General features: G+C 34.9%; 1 protein-coding gene across 3 annotated transcripts; it reads left to right on the top strand.

The window, feature by feature from the left end:
* Positions 1 to 291: 291 nt before the first annotated feature.
* Positions 292 to 22027, top strand: thrap3a (thyroid hormone receptor associated protein 3a). 3 transcript variants are annotated; one of them, XM_053495517.1, is made up of 11 exons: positions 292 to 542; positions 7459 to 7607; positions 9455 to 10303; positions 11002 to 11709; positions 13480 to 13628; positions 14153 to 14264; positions 14430 to 14514; positions 15322 to 15500; positions 16631 to 16787; positions 18993 to 19136; positions 20702 to 22027. In XM_053495517.1, the coding sequence occupies exons 2-11, from the start codon at positions 7483 to 7485 to the stop codon at positions 20912 to 20914; spliced, it is 2721 nt and encodes a 906-aa protein (XP_053351492.1). In that variant the 5' UTR covers positions 292 to 542; positions 7459 to 7482; the 3' UTR covers positions 20915 to 22027. The 3 variants fall into 3 exon arrangements, with proteins under 3 accessions (XP_053351492.1, XP_053351491.1, XP_053351493.1); XM_053495516.1 differs by having other exon boundaries at positions 18990 to 19136; XM_053495518.1 differs by lacking the exons at positions 292 to 542; positions 7459 to 7607 and adding an exon at positions 8536 to 8627 and having other exon boundaries at positions 18990 to 19136.
* Positions 22028 to 22098: the final 71 nt, after the last annotated feature.

Genomic DNA, 22098 nt, shown 5'->3' with positions numbered 1-22098 from the left:
GAGGCAAGGAAACTGTCAGCTGCGTAATTCACAGCTGGAATGCACGAGTGAAACTTGGACCCTCTTCAACTTCCATTTCCCTTGAATAAATACTATGCCATAAGAATACGCTACCTATTGTATGACATGCTTTGGTTGCTAGGCATTTTTTAGCTTGGGATTTAGATATCAGCGCGCTTCCTCTGCGTCAGGGAGGCGAAGGAAAAGGAGGAGGAGGAGGCGGAGGCAAAGTTAAACATGTGCGGTGTCTTTGCGTGATTCTGCACTTACGCTCCAGTCTCTACACGGCTCATAACGCAGCTGTGAATGAAGTGACTTCTCATTTTAATAAGTGAAATTGCAGCGCTCTCATCTTCATTACGCGGACGACTAACTGCTGAAGGAACGTACTTGGATGTTACAGAAGTGGACATTTTGCTTTTGATGTCTTGATTATTATTATTATCATTATTTTATAAATAATCAAGCGTGATCGAGGTCTCTGAATAAAAGAGAATTAAAGAAGACTGCAACATTCTGCATTCAGGGAGCTCGAACATACTGTAAGTGTTTTCTATGAATATTCGTGCATTTTTTTTTAAATAGCGCTTACATCCGCTAATTATTTTATTAACAACTATAACTTTTAAGATTAATAACTTACCTGGATCGTACGTATGCACAGCTACCAAAGACATGTCACTAAATGTCACTTTTCATAATTCAAAAACGGTTCAGGTAAATCCACTATTTAGAAGAGATGTATAAATTTAATAAAAAAAATAATTTTAAATGTTTTGCGTATTCGTATTTAGATGTTATCTTTGTGTTAATTATACTTTTGCTTAGTTTCATTGTTATGAGTAGGTTAGAACACTGCTAGTATGAATCACAACCAAAAGAACCGAGCAATAATGATAAATGAATTTTGTATTTTGGTAGTAGCCTGAAGTAGCTATCAGAAAAAAGGGTGGGGTATAATTACCTTTAGTTTCTTACCTGGAAACAAGGATATAGTGTATTTTTTTAGAAAATGATTTAAACAATTTACATGTGTCAGAATACACAGGTTTTAGAGAAAAGCTGTGTACTATATTCATCTTTTTAGGCAAAAATTATGTACGAGAGGTACAAAAGATGTATGACGGTAAGATACAGTTTAGTAGCTTTTTGAAAATTTTTAAATCCTATGGTTAGTATATTTTATATGTCAAAAGGCCTGGACAAAAAAATTACATAACATATCTAGCGATTGTCCACGCTAAAAGAAGATTTTACTTTTTCTCAGCATAATATCTGAATAAAATTCTCACAATGATGATTATAAAGTTGGGTTCTGTTGTCTATCTTTATTTGCCAACTTTTTGCTCAGTTTATGGAGTCTGGCGTTGGAGTTTTGTACAATGTTTGTCCATCTGTAATGACATTGTATTAAACAGCAAAGCAGTGATGTAAATGTCGATCCTTATAAGATAACCTTTCACTGTGTAATATGGGTCATTGTATGTTTGAAAAAGCGCCCCAGTAGCCTACCTCAGTTCTCTTTGTGGAACTAGTATACCAAGTTATACTAGTTCCACAAAAACATTCAGCACCTGTGGTCCACTCTGTTATTTAAAAAAAAGAAAAAGAAAAGAAAGGTCAAATACAATCGTGCTTCCTAAAATAATCTTTAATAAGAATACAAAGAAAAACTGCATTGAATATATGTATTTTCGGGACTTAACAGAAAATTGCTGAACTATACAGTATATTTTTGGAGGCTTAACAGAATATCGATGGAAAGGTTCAATGTTTCTTGGGGGTTCTGGAGTTTTGTTTTTCTCCATCATGCTTTAAACAGACTGTTCTCATTAGGATTTTGGGAGAAAAACCATTTGTGGTCCAACATGAATGTAGCGGTGGCATCCCTGCTCAGTAACTACAGTATACAATTGATGATTTTATATATGTATATGTAGAGATGATTTTATAATAATGATTTTACTGCATCAAGTTAGTATCAAAATTGGTAAATAATAGAGTAGAACGATACAGTTTAGTAGCTTTATTTTTGAAACCTTACATTACGTATCTTTCGTCCATTCATTTTGAATTATTTGTCTAATTTTAAAAAGCCTGGGCAAAAGATATATAATGTATTTAGCGATTTTCCATGGAAATAGAATAGTTAACTTATCTGAATAAAATTTTCCAAGTTATGATTTTAAAGTTGGGTTCTGTTGTCTATCTTTATTTGCCAATTTTTTTTTTATATTTCAACTTTTAAATCTCATAAGTTTACACATCAGTTTTATTGCAGTTTCCTTGGCCTTAGATAAAGGAAATTGTAACTTGTTTGTATCGCATAGACAATAAATGACTGTAGTTGCCTGCATGATGATATCCCTGGTCTTAATGATAGAGAAGTTGGTGGAGTGGTGGGTGCTTAGTGCTGCCATATCAGGTTGCTTCACAATTGTTTGCATCAACATGAACCCCCTGAATTGAACAGGTGATAAGGCTTAAGCTGCAGTTGCCATTTTCGGGAGGCATTTGTTTGCATGTGTGTACATGTGTGTGCTTTAGAGATAGAGAGCAAGAACGTGAAGGACACGAGAGGAGGTGTGTGTGTGTTTGAGCGTAACACAATTCCTATGTGGTGTCTTTACATCAGTAGTTAAGACTATGATTAACAATATTTAAAAGCTGGTAAAACACATACAGTCATGATCTTTGATCATAGTCTTTTTTGAACACACCCATTAAATATGTAAAGTGATGGTGGAAAAAGTAAGTGAAACACCAGGCTTGAGACAGGGGCCACCAAACTAAAGTTTCATTGAAAGTCTAATCAATGAAATGAGAATTGAGGTTTGGTTTAGAGCTTCCTCAACTTATAAACCACTCAAACAGTGTCCATGTGCTATCCATATGCAGCATCAGATGATGGCTCACAAAAAGTGAGATCTCAGAAGATTTATGATTAAGAATTGCTGATTTGCATGTAGCTGGAAAGGGTTACAGAGTAACCTAAAAAGTTTAGATATCCACTAGTCCACAGTTAGACAAATTGTCTATAAATGGAAATAATTTGGTACTGTGGCTACTCTCCAATGACGTGGCCACCCTGCCAAATCACTCCAAAAGCACAAAACAGAATGCTGAGTAAAGTTTAAAAAAAGTATCCTAGAGTAACAGCCTTGAAGTCTTGAAAAATTTATTGGAACTGAATGACATCTCTGTTCATGAGTCAACCATACATAAAACATCCAACAGGCATGGTATCCCTGGCAAGATGGAAACCATAAAGGATGCCATTCCTCTCCAAAAACAATCTGATGTTTGCCAAAAACCACCTTGACATTCCACAACACTACTTGAAAAATATCTTGTGGACAGATGAAATAAAGATAGAATTGTTTGAGAAGAACACACAGCACTATATATGGCATAAACATAGAACTGCATACCAACATGAAAACATCATTCCAACACTAAAGTATGGTAGAGAAAGAATCATAATTTGTGGCTTTTGCCGCATCTGGACCTGGTGTGCTTGCCATTGTGGAGGGAAAAATGAATTCTCAAGTTTATCAATGCATTCTACAGGAACATGTCAGGGTGTCTGTAAATTGATCTTAGAAGAAGCAGGGTGAAGCAGCAGGACAATGGTCCTAAACACCAAAGTAAATCTACTATAGAATGGTTACAGAGACAAACTCTGCCTTTAAGAGCAGCCCAGTCATAACCCAGACCTCAACCAAACAGAGATGCTGTGGAATGACCTTGAGAGAGCCGTTAACACCAGGCATCCTAAGAATAATGCTAAGCTGAAGTAGGTTTGTAAGAAAGAATGGTCCAAAATTCCACCTAAACATTTTGCAAATCTAATTCACATGTACTGGAAGGACAGTTTTATTTCTGCACGGTGGCTTAGTGTTTAGCACTGTCTCCTTGCACCTCTATGTTCCAGGAAATTGCAAATGGTGCACAGACATTCTTTTTGACCCTGTTTGGTAATATACAGTATGACATACGGTATATTAAATTTCTCGATGCCGCCATGTCCTACATGATTTCTTTTGTTGTTGTCTTGGGGGTCAGTTGAACCTTTTGGACAAAGTTTGTTTATCCCTCTGAGTAAATTTGTGCGTCTTCTGTGAATGATGCAGTGTTTGTCCCAAGATTTTTCTATTTGCATACAATTATTTGTACAGATGTTCAATTTTCAATTGTTCAGAAATTGTTCATAACCTTCACAGTTGGTTTTATGAATTTTTGGCAGAGTTGCTTGGATTTTTTTTGTTAGTCTGAAGAGCAAAAGGCACTGTCCAATAAATCCAACCACAAGTACACTCCCACTTAACTATTTATAATTATTGGCCATTATCATTTCAGGAGGTGCTTCTGAAAGTCATCAAATTTATTTCTGGATACTGTAGTCTTTTTTTTAAACAATTGCTTAACTTTTAAATACATTTTAAACAAAGATTTTCTAATTGATTTGGAAAAAGTAATGTAGATTTGTAAGTTGTAAGATATGAAACACTGAGTTTAAATATATTTATATATAATTTTAAGTAAATGTAAACTTTGAGATAAACAGTACAATATTTTGGTATCTTGATCATTATTATACTGTATTATTATTATTGTCATTATAATATCTGGTCATTGCTTTTTAATGGCTATTAAAATTTTTTGTATTTTACTTTAATAACTACAATTAATTTTCTTTAATGCACTATTGAACCCAGTTCCGTAAATTTTCACTATTCAAACACTGTTGCAAACAGTTTGCATACTTAGCAATGAGCCTCTCTGTCTGGAAGCTGAAGGAAATTATGCCTCATGAGCCAAAAGCAACAGCTACCTAAAAAGAAAAGTATTGCATTTCATAAATAGGTGGCTTTACAGAGAATCTGCACCGTGCTGGGCAAAAGGTTACATGTGTACTTTTAGTGTCTGGACTGCATTTTTTTTTTTATCCAGGGCCTCAACATAAACAATATTTCTAATGCCTATTTATTCCTCATTTTTAATTATAAAATTTTTAACTAAGCAGTGGTAAAGTTACATGTGTGGTAGGATGCTTGTATATGACAAAGGATATAGGATAATTTTATTTCACAAATAGAGTAATTATTTGCTAATTATTATAAACTCTGAACAGGATATAAACTTTATATGAGTTAAACAAAAATGCATTTTTTTTATTGGAACAATCTTTTTGAATAATTGCCACATGTATGTCTTAAAAAAGATCTTTTTAATTGTTTAATATCTTTTTTGGGTTTTGCTTAAAAACAATCATACAGTCAACAGTTTGTCTAGTCTACATTCTAAATGTTCTTTATATTTATTGTAAGGAAATGCTGTGGCTATAATTAGTAATTATTAATCAAAGAAGCTATTAATTAGTCCCAAAAAGCCTTTTAACAAGCAAAGACCCATAAAAATTATTCTAGCCATTTTTTGTTTTGCCGTTTTATATACTGTATATATTGTATATATAACATACAGTATATTGGGCTCATGGGTTGTGCTGTATAGAGTGACGTATCCTTTTTTTTTTTAACCGCAACCTAAACAATATGACGAGGGGAATTTTATTTCATTATTATTTGTTTTTCTGGTTGTTATATATATTATGAATATGCTTATTTTCACTATTCTATATTTGACCAGTTATTTCCATATTCTGGTACTGGTAAAATTTACACATTATAAAAGTATTTGATGACTGATGCCTTCTCATAAAAGACACTTTTAAGGCTTCCATATAAGCACACATATACATATGTATATATTTTTTTATTGTCATTGACCTATGTCATGTTGCCTGCACAAATCTATGCCGCTTGGGTTTTTAGAAATTATTAACATTAGCATCCATTCACTTTAGTAATTTAGTAATGAATTTTCACTTTCATTACTTCATTATGCTTGAAATATACACTAGTGAACTCATGAATAACAATTATAGAAAAGTGTGCTTTTAGCCGAACTAGAAGGACATGAATGAATGGTTGGCAAAATTAAAAATAGATAAGAAAAGATAATGTGGGTTTTTTAATTTTCCTTTCAACCATAAAGCGCATATCATTATACAAAATTCAAGTAGGCTATAACATTGTCCTATAAACATTTTGTAAATAAAATACAGTGGTACCTCGGCATACAAACATCCCGCTTTAAGAATTCTCACCTTAAAAGCAGAAATTTTGCAAGAAGCATTTTCACCATGCAAACAGACGAACTGAGCCGAACCAAAAGCCGGGCTAAGCTATGTGTATATCCGGGAGTCATTCAAAACTCTTTTTCATTAGTGGAAAGCCAAGCAAAATGAGAGTCTTTTTTTTTTTTTTTTTCATTTTGTGCAAGAGTTAGTGAAGACATAGCACCGTGTGTCCCAAGAATGTTAGCGAATATGGTAGTAGAAGAAAAAGGAGCCACTTTGTTTTGTTTTTTAATGCAGCCAGTACCAAGAGGAAAGTGAGGTTTAATATTTTATTTAATTTACATGTCTTTTCTAAATATTGTAATTGATTATAATGTTGGAAATTGATAATATTGGCAATATTATTGGGTGGTGTAAGGTTTCATGACATTGTAAGTTGTGACATTTTAATCTAATAAGAATATTTCTGTGCCTTGGAAATAGACCCCTCACTGTGCTTCCTTATGCCTTATGTGGTAACACCTGCTATATCCTCTATTCAGACGAATATACATCTATTTTGTTTAATCAGGAGAATGCAAATGTATTTCCTCTTTCCTGTCTGTCTCCGGCTCCCTCTATGACTGACATGTTAACGACTGGTTCTTTTGAGGTTCGGGACGTAGCACTGTTTAAGTGTGCTCTCTTTGCTAAGAATAAACAGAGATCCTTAGACATCATGTCTGCGTGTGTGTGTGTTTTTCTCTCCCGGTCGATCGGGCCCGGACCGGTAAGTGTTTCAAGGTGCAGCAGACACAACAAGAAATAATTTTTATTCTCTTATCTTAAAACTTAGCTCGGACACAATTCTTCTTTATTTAAACCTAACAGGTGGCTCAAACGGATTATCTACATTAATATGATTTCCTATGGGAAAATGCGTTTCGCAATATTAATTTTCAACTTAAGAACTTGCACCCGGACTGGCCTAAATTCATATGATGAGGTACCACTGTACAACACAAATCATTTTCCCCCTTACTAAAATAAATAAATAAATAAATAAAAATAAAAGGACTTTTTAAAGTGCTAGCCCACCATGCACCACATAAAAGCTTCAATGAATCTAGTTTTACATCAAACATGTTTTTCTTCCTTTGTTAGTGATCCTAATAATTTGGAACGATAGGGGCGATTTGACTGCTGGGCCACAATTTGTCTAACATTATTATAAATATCATACTTGTTTAGGTTTCATTTAAATATATGGAAACTACCTGGAAAGTACAACCAAGCTATGTTTTTCAGTGAATGGTTTCTGCTGCATTCTTTGACAGGATTAAGCAAGCTTTTCACCAGTGATGTCTAAGACACCACGATCTTCAAGAACCCACTCACGATCAGCCTCAAGGTCGAGGTCAGGTTCAGACTCCCGCTCCAGGTCTCGAAGTAGCTCACATTCTCGCTCAAGGAAGCACCGCTATGGGTAAAACACACAGTACATTTACATTAAACAAATTAACACATTCTTTGTTCCTGGTTACCTGCTTTATTTAACAATTGATGATTTCGCTCAAGTTATACTAAAGTGAATATTGTGGTTTATAGCATTGTTAAACCACAGACATGGAAGCTAGCCATTTAACCAAAGGGGTCAGTCTTATTGTCTGTAGGGGAAACTGATAATTTCTAAATAGTTCTTATTGGAAAATTCATGCAAATAATAAACTTAAAAATAACCACAAGCACTCAGTATCTTAGAAAGTTCTGTACAAATTTCCAACATTTATGTTGCAGGAATGTTTCAACTTAATTGATGTTCTAAAGAAAAAGAACAGCAGTCATATGGCATGCTAATATATAATTTCTTTTCAGCACCTTATTCCAAAGTTAAAATGGAATCATGTTGCAGAACAGCTACTGCTCAAGCCAGACCCTATTACATACATTATAGAATTACTTTCAGTTTCAGGTTTCTCAGCAAAACATGTGCCATCTGTGGCAAAATCCTTTTTCCTTTTAGTGAAGGATGTAGATCTAACTCTTTTTGATTTTGAACTGTATTTGTAGCTGGAAAGGGTTACAGAGTAACCCTTTATTATTACATTACACCCCAAATCTTGCTTTGGATTCATTTTCTAAGAAAATTATCAATCCTGAAAACCCTCTAGCTTTTATCCTCAGTATGTAGAAACATTCATTGAATCAATCTGTATTAAATTCGCTCAAGCACTGAATCAAATTCAACTTTTTATATATAAAATGGACTTATTATATTCATACCCGTAGCTTTATTTTCTGGGTAAGAATAGTGTGGTGTAACTGGCAGTCAAAAAACCTCCTCCTGCTTGGCAGTATAAGAGTGGAAATCTTTCCCAGATGACCCATGTGACTGGCTCTTTCCATACACACTCAGCACAAGAGATGCAGAACCTCTCTCACTCTTTTTGAGAGTGCGGTGCTGCTTTGAGTATCTCTTTTTTATTCCAATGAAAAAGCTCACTGGGTGAGTACAATTGTGCATATAAATAATTAATGTGACTAATACATCGACTTATCTTGGAGCTAAAAAATTATGTGCTTTGGATCTGCTTAAAAAGCCAAAGTAACATTCTATCAAAGTGAATAAGAGTTTAAATGAAATTAAGATTTAGTTTTATTATTATTATTAATTATTATGTGGTTAAAAAACTGTTGCAAACATTACATAAGGTGCATGTGAGTAGAGAATATGGAAGCATGGCAATTCCGATTCAGACAAGAAAATTAGTAAAAGTCTTTGGAGAGCATTTGGAAGCAACACATCACAACTTCATATATTTTGCCTTGTATGCTTTAATTTTTAACTTCAGATTTTACTAGGGCAGCTGGAAGAGCAAATTATGGGAATAAAAATATAATGGTTATTTCTGGCATTTCTGTGTCATGACTTACTGTAATACATTCTGTATATGCTGCATGTTAAGAAGTTCTTTATATTTGAATGTGCAGATAATACTGGGTAAATATATATTTATTTATGAGAATTCTGAAGTTACCTTAGTTAATACGATTTAGCAGTTTTTTTACCATGTACACATTAGTGTGCGAGTGAAAATACAGAAACAAAGAAAAAAGTGGCCAGTAGTTGCGTTTTGGGTTATGTGGTGCTCTAGGGCCCCCTTGTGAACAAAATACTTCCTGCAGGTACAACACCACTTACAAAAGACATGCATTCATAAATTTAACTTTTATATGCAATAGTTAGTTTTGATTAAATGCATTTTTTTGCATGCCTACTTTCCATCTTGAAATGGTCTGTTTGTTCGTTTGTCTGTTGTTTCTATTTTCAAGCTCTAGATCTCGCTCTCGGTCCAGATCCCATTCTCCATTCCACGACCGAGGCCGGAAACATCCACGGGAATATCAGAACAATCGGGAGTTTAGAGGTTACCACAGAGGCTTCCGGAGGCCTTATTATTTCCGGGGCAGAGGACGAGGCTACTTTCGTGGTCGCTTTCAGCGTGGTGGGGGTTTTTACAATAACTATAGATCAAACAACTGGCAAAACTTTAACCAGCATCCACAGCAAAAGCAGCAGAAACAGCAGCAGACACAACAGCAAAGGCAGTATGCTCACAGTCCCAAGAGAGGGCGCTCTCGCACCCCCAAGAAACGTTCAAACAGCCCGAAGTCCCTAAGTCATTCACAGCGCTCTGACAGATCTTCATCACTGCATTCACACCACTCTTCTTCCTCCGCCTCATCCCGACAGATAAATGCTTCTGCTAAGAATAATTCTGAGGCTGGAATAGAGGTTCAGTCAGTACCCAAGGAAAGCCAGGAGCCTGGAGTACAAGAAGGGCACCATCCAGAGAAAGATGGAAGTACAAGTGGTGAGAAGACCTCAAAAACATGGTTGTTTCCAATAAATCACAACAGCAGCCCAAAGAAGGCCAGTGCGCATATTCACTCTGCTGTCAGTGCTGTCCACTACGATCCGGTCTCCAGTGAATCAGGTCCTGTTCCCGAAAATTCAGGAGCAACTAGCAATGGGGCCACCTTCAGCCAGCCTATTGCTTCTACACCCTCTAACAGTAGCCCTCCAAAGAAAAGTCCCACAACAGTTTTCTCAGGCTTTGGGCTTTTTTCTAATGCTGACCAGGAAGAGGACACAGTTGCCATCTCTATTGCTTTTAAAAAGTAAGTTAGTTACTTACTTAGCATGTAAGGTTGATTATTATTATTATTATTATTATTATTGTTGTTGTTGTTGTTGTATTTTTAATTATATGCTAAATTATATTTTTTTGTGCTACTACTTGCAAGTTAGTTATGGTGGGTAAAGGGATATGATTACACAGGTAAAATGATTGAGGCAGCAATTCAGCCATACTGTACATGTCAACTTCAGATACGTTTTGTATAAAAGTAATACATTAATCTGAAGCATTATTAACTATTTTGGTCAAAGCATAATCTAAAATAACCCATTTCAATCCAATTGTAGTTTGTGAACCAGAAAGTAGCAGCTATTTTTTATGGGATTAGTCATATGTTTTAATTATAATATAACCGAAAAACAACACAGTAAAAGGTTTTGAGAAAGTCCTCGAAGTAATTAATGAAAATTTCTCAAAATAAGAACTCCCAGAATTTCGATCATGAATTCATGTGATCATTTTGCAGTCAGAAAAAGTCACATGATATTATTGTAAGTTGTTTAATCATAATGCATTAATGCAGTAATTAGTCAAAATTATTTTAAATAATCTTTTCAAAAGATACATCCAACAGAATCACTTTCTCAAGCCCTTTTATGCTTTTTTTTCTTTTTATAGTTACAGTTTTGTGACTAGAAACAGGCATAATCGACTGCCAAATTATTTTTTGCTTCTCAGATTCTTAGAGGAGCAGAAGAATAAAAAGCAGGCACTTGGAGATAAGAGCATGAAGAATGAGGCGGACAATGGAAATGCTTTTCCTGAAAATAGAAATAGCAAATGTGAAGGCACTTTTGATCGGTTGTCTTGTCCAAGACTATACAGTCCTGCAGAACAAAACAACAAAATGGAAAGTGAAAAGAACAAATATGTAGACAGTTTCAAGGGGAATACATCCTCCAATAGTTTCAGGCCAGCTATCCTATCTGAAGAGGAGGAGGAAGACGGTGAAGACACTAAACCCCATTTAGTGTTAGTGAATGAAGTTCCTAAGCTTAAAAGCAAAGTCACAATGTCAGCTCGTGAACTGTTTGAGGAACATTTTAGGAGGCTGGATGACAGAGCATGGGATGATGAGCTGGAGGCTTTCCTAATAAACCGAGAGAAAGAGAGAGCTGCAAATATTTTATTTGCTCTGTCTAAGACGGAGAAGATTGCACGCAAGTTAGAGGACCTTTCCCCTGAAAGACCCTCAAAAGTTAAAAGAAAGGACAAAATGACACCGAGTCCCTCTCCTACATTTAAACCCCTTTCACGAAAGAGCTCTGACATCCAAGAACAAGAGATGTTCATGAATTTGGTTGATGAATCGTCACCGAGAGCCTCAGGGAAAAGAGAAAAAGAGTTTAGTCTGAGGATGGATTCCCTTAGCGACGATCTGGCAAGGTAAATAGTTTCTGATTTTTATAGTGTTCTTCTATTGTAAATACATGGTACAGCATGGCCCAATAACCTAAGCATGATACAACATTGCTGTTTTATATGGCAAATGCAATGGTCAAAAAAATTCTCTGAACAACCACATGACTCAGTTTGACCAATCAGCCGCAATAACCACATGTAGTCACATGACCACACACAAACTGGCTGTTTAGCTAGAAAAAAAGAAAATAATCTAACCTGAGGAAACATGTTGTGGTTAGTTGAGCTGTTTTATTTAATGATGCAATGATAGCATATATAATTAGCAAATATAATGCTAGAGGCTTATAAAATGTAGGTTTCTTATGTTTATTCTGCTGGACACAGATTATGGTAAAATGAGACCTTTTGTACATGTTCTAACATTATTTTTTAACTGCTGTGCCATTTGGAGGGCAACTGAATTTACAGTACATCTCACACTGGAAATTGTTTACACTGTTCACATATACATGTTACCTAAAGTAGGTATTTGTTTCAAAAGCTTTTAGTTGTGAAAAAAGTGAGATTAGGAAATTTGTTTTTTGTTTCTTAATTTGCTATTTTGTAAATATTTTTATTTATTTATTTTATTTATTTCATTATTTTATTATTTGGAAATGTCCAAAATTGTACATTATTTTATCATTTTGTCTGGTTGCTTACATAATTAAAAAATAAATAAATAGGTCGGACATTACAATGAAACAGTTACTCAGTTCTTTTCACCTCAATACTCAAGTAAGAATAATAAAGTAATATTTTGGATGACTACTTTTCACGTCTACTATTATTTTAAAGTACAGCTACTCTTACTGTACTTGTAAAATTAAAACGCTACAAAAAAGTGTTATTACAGCAACAAAATTGTTCATTTTCTACATTGAGTGCTTAATGTTGTTGTGGGGATGCATCATTAATATTTAAGTATGATACAGTATTGCATTAATACTGACAAAATTATGATTACTAGTGGCTAGTATTTCACTACTGCTATAGAAGGATTTATTATTGCAGGATATCCTATTTTTTTAGCTCTGTTTACGGTTTCCCATAAAGGTGTATAATTGTGTGTTCACACATTAAACCTACTAGGCCCTCTCTATTTTACTTTTATTAATTATGTTCAGACTGCAATCATTTTAAGTTCTCTGTTCCTTAGAACAACAACATTCATTATGCTTAGATTACAACGTATGATGTTTCATCTAATGCTGGTATCAGCACTTTTTTACCAGTAGGCCTACATTTATGAAAAGCTACCACATTATAAAACAATACTAGTATTGATGTATCCCTAACTAATTGTATTGCAGAAAAGATTCAGTAGGTTATATTTTAAACGATCATGGCATTAAAATGCCATGCAATAATTTTGGCTCACTCCTATTTACATTTCACAGAATTGAAAATCTTGTGTAATTAAATCATTTAACAAAGAAACCTGTATGCACATACAAAAAGAATTTTCTGTACTTTTATGTTAAAAATGATCGTTCAACTAGTTTTCGCAATTTTCTTTCATCATTTTTAGACACAGCAGCTTGCCCTGTTATTTAAATATTATTCCAAATCCAATGCACATAAACAATCTTATGAATAAAACATATGGTGAAGATCTGCTGTCACATTTGGCTGTACAGCATGTTTAATCTTACAGCATATGTTTTTTTTGTTTATTTGTTCTCTGTACATTGAAAAAAAGGCATAAAATATCACTAACTGTTTTTTTTTTTTTTTTTTTTTTTTTTTAAGATCATCAGTTTTGTCCAATGATTGGAGGAATACTATGGATTTTGTGCACAGTGATAAGGGACTTCAGCACCGTTGGTGTTATAATTTATGCAGGAGCACAACAGAGTTGTTTGCACAGCACGTGATTTCAATTGTTCATTATGTCACAGGTAATTAAAATCTTTTTTTTTTTAAATAAAGAAAGCTGTTGTTTTGGTTTTCAGGTTCCATCTTTAACAATGCATTGTTTTATATGTGGTTTAACAGATGAATCAATACTCTTCTTAATTCTTCAATGGAGTTGATAAGTGATGCAAAAAAAAAAAAATCAGGATACTATAAATTATTTGAACTATACTGTTTAAACTAGATTCATCCTGATATCCAGAGCCAAGTGTTGATTATTTAAAGTGCAATGATTCTTTAATAGATTTGAACAAATAGTTAAATAAAATGTGCAGATTTTAGAAGAATCCATGGTGATCAGTGGCCAGTGGGATACTCTTATATTGTGACTTGGTATGTCACTTTATATCAAAACTTATAAGGAATCGTCTATATTGTGCAATCGGTATGATTTAGTGTAATATCAATTTCATGTATGTATTAGTTGTGTCTGTGTTCACAGCTATTTGATCAAATGTTGGACAAAAATGAATTATTATCAGTAACCAAATATCTGTATCTCTGATAGCGCAACATTTCCCTTCTTCTGGAGTGACTCTAAGTGATCGGTTTGCCATGTACCAGAGACTTGCAGCTGAGAAAGAAACCATGAAGGCAAGAAAGAGTCCAGAGATACACAGGTATTCAAAATCTCTTTCTCACCATTCTCATTTTAGATCATTTACCTTATATGTAGAAGTTGCACCAACCTAAGCTTTTAAAACTCACATGAGAACTTGAAAGATGTCTACTGTAGATGTTCCAAAAAAATGACTATTTTTCTTTCTTTTAATTTTTTTTCACAGGAGAATTGATGTTTCTCCCAGTGCTTTTATGAGGCACTCATTCCTGTATGATGAGTTGAAAGATTCCGGGGAGAGCAGCTCCAAGGTGACAGAAAATTTTGAAATATGCCATATTTTGGAAAAGAATGCTGCAAGAGTGAGCCAGCCAGAGCACCTTTAGCACCCCCATTCTCCCTTTCTCTCTAAGCCCCTGTTTATCTCTTGCAAGAGAGACATAAGCTCACTTCTAAATGAAAGTGAGATGTGAAAATGGGCACATTCAGTTAATTGTGTTTTAAATTTCCCCACAACCATTGATGGTTATGCTTTACTGTGGGTACAAGCCTTCCTAAGGCAGTTGAGTCAAGAGCAATCATAAATGGAAGTGACCAGTTGCTCCCATGGCAAAGCCATTCAAGGGACTCTTATCAAACATCATAGTAAGTATTCTTATTCAAAGCCTGAAAAGAGCAAAAGAAAAAAGCCACAAAACAAACTAAAAATACTTTCATTTCACTGAAAGTATTGTGATGTGGTAGCTTTTTCAATCTGCCACTGCTTGTTGCCAATCATCTAAAATATTTTGAACTGTTTAAACTTCGGAAGGAGTCCTGCACTGATGATGAAGCCATTAAAATCCTGATGGTTTTAGTTTTGTTAAACCCAGTTTTTTTTTAAGGTGACTGATCACTGATCTTTTTTCTAAAGAACAAAGAAAGTTTTTTGTTAGTGCAAAAAGGGGTTTCAAGTGTGAGTTAAACCTGAGGAAAATTCACTTCATTACATTTGCACGATTATATAATTTGTGGAGTCTTGCGTCTTGGTCTCTTCCCATATAATTTTGGAGGACGCCACTAGAATACACCACTAATCTTTAGTCTGGCCACAACATCTTTTTGTCTCCTTAACACAGGCTGAAGCTAAACAGTTTAAAGGAGATACAATGGATCTTCCAATGAATGTCGAGAAGCGCAAAAAATATTTAAGCAGAGATACAAATGAGAAAAATGAAGAGCGAGGGGAATCAGGGAAATCTGAATCAAGTATGGAAAGCTCCACTGAGAAATCGTCAAAACACCACAAAAAATCTAAGTAAGTTCTATAGAACTATGTATTATGTGTGTATAATCTTAAGGGATATTGCCCAGGATGTTAACTTAATAAATTTTTTTGCCATTTGATCCTACTAATTAGGGCCCAAGCACTATAGGGTGTGAAGGACCCTCTTGTTTTCCTAAGGATTATTATTTTTTCCCCACACTTTTTAAGGTCTTAACATGTTCAAAAACAAAAAATGAAAATTGTCCGACAGCTTGAAATCTGCTGCCATTAGGATGCCTGAGAGTCGTGTGGCCCGGGGCCACCAGGGGTTTACCTGGCTAACCATAACCTGGGCTTAACTCAACAGGAGCCCGGTTATTTTGGGTCGTTCGCAAAAACGCACCCGATGGATTTTGATATATTCCTACTAGGGAATTTATACAATCGTCACCAAACCAGGCTGATGTGATCTAAAGACATTGAGGATGCAAAATTACAGAAGGATTATTGATATCTGAAATGGGTCAGCCGTAATCATGTCCTAAACTTACACTGAAAAATGATTTATAACTTTGTGAGTGACATAATATTCAGTGACCCGTTCAGTGAACACACGTACACATCACAAATGTTAACACTTACACACAAACACATCACACACATATGCATACACACACACACGCACGCACACATCCATTACAAATGTTATCACTTACACGCGCACACACACCTCTCTCACAATGCACACACATGCACAAACACATATCACGATGTGAACACTCTCACACACACACACTTATGCACTCAACAAATATTTAGACACCAAACTGACATTAGGCCTGTATATTGTGTAATGTGTGCAAGTTGTGCGCTGCAACCAGGTGGCGATGGCTTTTTCGAGGACTTCACACACAGGTTGTGCGGTGCCCCCGGGGTGGCGATGGCACAGGGTGCTTGGGCCTATTATTATGTTTGCAACTATATTTAATTTTATATGCACATTGTCTTTAAACATTCATTAAAAATACCCTTTCTCTAAAAAGAAATTCTGCTTTTTTTTAAGAATTTCTTTTGCACTTGTTTTTGTTTTGCTAGGTCAATAAAGCAGAGTGTTACATTTGTCATACAGAATAGTTACTTTTGCAGCTTTTTTACCTAAATGCTTTTATTTTGTTTTCCAGAAAAAGCAAGAAAAAACGGGAACGTTCTCATTCCTCTTCCTCCTCCTCTTCTTTTGTTCATGAGGAAAAAACAGAGTCTACAGAGAAAAGCTCAACGCAGCTGCCGATCCGAGAATGTGTTGGAACTTCGGAGACGGGAAAGAAACACGGAGGATTTGTAAGCCTTCATTAGTACAAGTATACAAGTAGCTCTCTTCATGAACAAAGTGTATTGTATTTATTCCATTTAGTCCACCAGTTGGCTAAATAAATGCACTGTACGGCCAAAAGAATGTGGACAGATGAACAGGCACTGATGAGCAGTCAAATCTTAGCCATGCCAACGTCTGTGTAATTGCATAATTCTGATCAGGATAGTGCTTTTATACAGCACATCTTTTTCTTCTTGGTATGTTTCAGATTAATGTGCTCTTACATAAAACTATCTTCAACAGGCAAGCTTTCATATGTTAAATAAAATGTAAAGCCAGGTCGATAAATTTTTGAACAAAGATAAATTTTGATTTTGAAATAAAACAATCAAGATGTGATTGAATTCAATATTTCCAGCTTTATTTCAAGGGATTTGAAAAAAGTGTTGCATTAACCATTCAGGAATTACAGCCATTTTCATACACACTCGTATACATGTCAATACTCCATGGCTAATCAAACCGATAAAAAGCCTGGCAGTTGTTCTGAGTCTAAGAGGGTGTCTATTGCAAGTGAAAGGGGCAATCATAAGGCTAAAAAAAAATAGCTGAAATTTTAGACAGTATACAACAGTTTGTAACATTCTTAAAAATAAGAAACTGGCAAGCTTAGAAAAAGAAAAGGCCTGGAAGACTGCAGAACTCTGTCTATGGTGCAGAATACTGGTAATGCTCAGGAAGAGAAATTACATTTTAACAGAAAACCTTTCCAGTTTTTATGAGCTAATAAAATTTAAATAAACTTGCACCAGTATGATGGGAAGATCATTAAGAATAAAAGTAGTAGCTTATAATTAAGCATACATCTTCTGTCAAACAAGCTGGAGGAATTGTTATGCCATAAGCTTGTTTGCCTGCCAGGGGAACTGGGTCATTGGTGTTTATTGATGACCTGACTGCTGATAAAAGTAGCAGGATGAATCTAAAGTGTATAAGGCAATTATTTGTGCAGATTTAGCCAAATGTTGCAAAACTGACACACTGACACCGCTCTATATTGCAGATGAATACTGACTCAAAACATACAGTTAAAGCTACCCCAGAGTTTTTCCAAGGCAAAGAAATTGGATATTCCTAACTTCCTAATATTCCTAATCCCTACTTAACTCAGTAGCACATGCTTTTCACTTACTGAAGATAAGAATGAAGACAGAAAGAACCACAAATAAGCAACAGCTTAAGACAACTACATAAAAGTTGGGCAACGCATTTTGAGTAACGAAACTCCACATTTGTCATGTTCATGGGTTTATGCTAGTTTATTCCATTATCGATGAGCCCCCAAAATAGAGTTTTGTGTGTGTATTAAATTTTCTAAATGGCTAAAGCCACACTTTTGTCAAACTCAATTAAAGCTGAAAGTCATGACTTCACTTATATCTTGAGTGTTTCATTTCGTATTCAATATGGGGTGTACAGAGGCCAAGTGGCAAAAATCTTTTAAAATTTTAAACGTTTTAAAATTTGGAATGCTGCTTGACCAATCTAATTACTTGGCTGTTGTATAATAATTAGCATTTATGCTCAGTAGATGCCTATATATTATCCTATGTGGTTAGATGTTTTTTATAGCCTGTTTGCAGTCCACACCTTGAAAGTTGACGAAATGTTCCTGCCTTCTTAATTGCATCTGAGAAACAATTATTAGCTTTTAAACCCTAAGAAAGGTTAAATTCTAAAACTCAAGTACACACAAAAAATACAGATCTTTGTTTTTGCAAAAGTACATACGGAAAGATGAGAACAGTGTTTAAACATTTTTTCTACAATGCTAACAAGCATAAGTAACTTCTACATCCATATCTCTTTCAGTAAAAACGCAAAGCATTAGTTACTATCGAGTACTTTCATGATTTTGTATTGGCCAAAAAAATGGCGTCATTAAAGTGATCGCACTATTTAACACATTAATGCAACAAATATTATTTTCTTGAGTACAGATTATATTGCAGTTGATTTCTCCTGGCTGATAAAAAACATTTTTATTTATTGTTTTACCTTTTAATTTCAAATAGAAGGGAACAATAATTGTGCAGAATAGGCCATGTACCATATAATACAGTATAAAGTTAACATTTCTTATACACATCATTACAGTAAGCTTGAAATTAACTGCACACTATGCACATTTAACTTTGTACATATTGAAACCACTGTGTATTTTGCAGCAGTTCCGAATACGAGGTAGGGGTTGGAGCAGGGTGAATTGCCTTGGAAACGATAGCAAGTGCAATAGCAATGCTCTTGTGCAGGGTCATTCCAAAAACTTGGACTGGGATTCAGATCAGATGTCCAAAAACAAAAAATACTACCTGGTATGTTATGCGTCTACACTAAAACACTGCTTTTTACATTTTCATTCTCTTTTTATACGATTCCTTCAGAGACTGTCAGTTGTACAATGTTGTACTTACTCTTGCCATTATAGACATTATACAATATACATTTATAAAAATGTATTTTCTGTTAAACTCTAAAACTGTCTATCCAAAAAGCATTAAAATTATAAAATGTAAATTACGCATGTTTCTCTAAATGAGAAATTATGATGTTACAGAAAGTATACAGGAAACATGGATGTGTGTTTGGGAAAAGTGTTGTTTGAGTCACACTGAAATATCTAAGCTAAGCCCAATATTGAAACAAACAAAAAAAAACTATTATTAATATGAAGATCGGGTTTACAATTAGCACCATATATAAAATCATTTATATAAAAAGTAATGAAATTGTCATTGTTTAAGAATTCCCACATAATTCACATGATATTAGGTCTGCTTAATAATGCTAGTATTAGCTAACCAGTGAAACTTATTGAACACATAATACTAATCAGCAATAATATTGACACTGAAAAACATGAACACGTTACCAATTATTTACAAGTAAACTAGTGGCAGGATCATGGGCACCCAAGGCTCACGCATATCCGTGGGGACCAAACGCCAGCCTGTCCAGTCCAATCCTAGAAAAGCCAATGCAGCACAAATGACCAAAAATTGTCAATAATGACCATGATAAAAAGGAACCAGTGCACCATAGCCTGCCGCATATGGGCTCAGCAGGCAAATAGTCCAAGGCTGCCGACCCGAACTCCAAACTCCCCAGATCACAATCTGAACAGAATCCTATGGAATATGTTGGACAAACAAGTCCGCTTGTTGTCTGATCTGCTGTCAAAGTCCTGGTGCCAGACACCACAGCACACACCTAGAGCTCTTTTAGAGTCATGCCTGATAGCTCAGGGCTGCCCCAGTGACTCAAGGGCAACCTACACAATAGTGGGAACAATGTTTGGCACTTTAATGTTAATGTTTAATAGCTAATCAGGCCAGGGTAGCTCAGTGGTTAAGGCATTGGACTATGGTTTGGAAGATCCCAGGTTCAAACCATACAACCACCAAGTTGCCACTGTTGGGCCCTTGAGCAAGGCCCTTAACCCTCAACTACTCAGTTGTATAATGAGATAAAAAATGTAAGTCTCTGCATAAGAGCATCTGCCAAATGCCTAAATGTAAATGTAATCACTCTGATTAACCAAACATTACTGTCTTAAAAATGTAAAGGCACCAATAGGCGTAAATTATTTAAAATGTAAAATTAAAAAAAATAAATAAACAAATTATTCACCATACAAATACTTATACGTATTAGTGAACTCTTCTTGATAATTTTAACTCTAAATTATTCTAATCAACAGTCTTTAAACACAACCCATTGCACTGTTCAGAATTTTTTCTCTCTCTTTAATTACTTTTGTTAAATAATATATATAATCTTGGTTTTTCTTTTTCTTTTTTTTTTACAATGTGTTATCAATTTTAAGCAAGATCACAATCTATATTAAACATGATCCACTTTTCTACTTTATGAATTACAGCTAGATGAAAAGGATGTTGAAGGGGAGAGAAAATGGGTTGATACCCAAGGACATGGACAATCTGCCATCCCTCGTGGCAAGGGTCGTTTCATCTTACGGAGGCCCACAATTTCTATCACCACTAAAAACTCTAACTGGACCCATGACAGGTTTAAGGCCAGTGGTGATGCTGAAACAGGCAACAGGGACCACAAGGAACAAAACAATGCATAGGCAGCAGGGACTAGTGAAGATATCTGGCAGCTTTCTCTTATTGCCTAACCCTGGGTGGGCAGGACTCTGTCTCGCCTCTTTCCTGTGTTGGTGGCGAGACCAGGGAATAGAATTCTCATACACCAATGTTAGCAGTTGCACTTATCATCAAGGTTGGGATGCTCTAGTACATCTAGGTCTACATCTTAGGAGACCATTAGAAGCCCAGCTATTTCTTTTAATAGGCATATTAACCCTTGTAAAAAGGCTTTTTATCATTTTTCATGTATTTTATGCACTTGTGATGGTTGATTTTCATGGAAAATTTTGACAATGATCTTTGAAACATTAAGAAACAAGACGTGCCTTCAGACCTGAATATGCTGAGGTAATTTTCAATAAATATTATTTGTTGTTAATATAAACTACACCATACCAAGATATGATTTTCCACTGGACAGAGGTCTGTTTTGACTTCTCACGATGAACCCCTGTTGGTTCTATCAGAGGTTCATGTGGCTCTACTGTGGCAGTAAACAAAATAATGCAAATGATCTATATTTGTTATGGGTAATGACCATGGCATTTAATTTTCTGCTGTGATCTATATTTTTAATTTCTTTTTTTTTTCCTAAAGATTTTCTCACCATGTCTACTTGTCCTTGTTTGGGAGTGTGTTTATAGCTGATTGATTTTTCAACATTTAGCTTTTTTCTGATCATGCAATAAATATCTGCAGCACTTTAGCTGAACCATATTTAAATTACTGTGTTAATTTAACTGTGGTGTCCATATTGAAACATAGCTCACATTTAGAATCAGGATTTTAAACAATGAATGTAAGAATTTGAGAAGAAAAGCACCACTTTAATGTATTTATTCACACCATGGGGTCCACCTAATAAAAATTAATGGATATTGTATTATAGAACAAATATGTCTGATGTGTTTAGTAAACTTACCCAGCTAAAAGGTAAAATCTATTCCTTATGTACCTTTCTGGATTGTTTTCCCAAGGAACATGGGCATGTTTTATAGAAGTAGTTGATAAATGTCACTATATACAAGATAACTTTTTACACAACCCTGTTAGGTTTTTGTGATGCAAAATAAAACAAAAGTTAAACCATGTCACTCCTTTCACCTTTTATTGTGAAATTTCAGCATTAAAAAAAACAAGTGATAAACAACCAAAATGAAAAAAA

The sequence above is a fragment of the Clarias gariepinus genome, chromosome 4, assembly GCF_024256425.1.
Source record: "Clarias gariepinus isolate MV-2021 ecotype Netherlands chromosome 4, CGAR_prim_01v2, whole genome shotgun sequence".
NCBI classification, from domain to species: domain Eukaryota; kingdom Metazoa; phylum Chordata; class Actinopteri; order Siluriformes; family Clariidae; genus Clarias; species Clarias gariepinus.
Note: the sequence above shows the minus strand (reverse complement) of the source record. Positions and strands in the feature narration are given on the sequence as shown.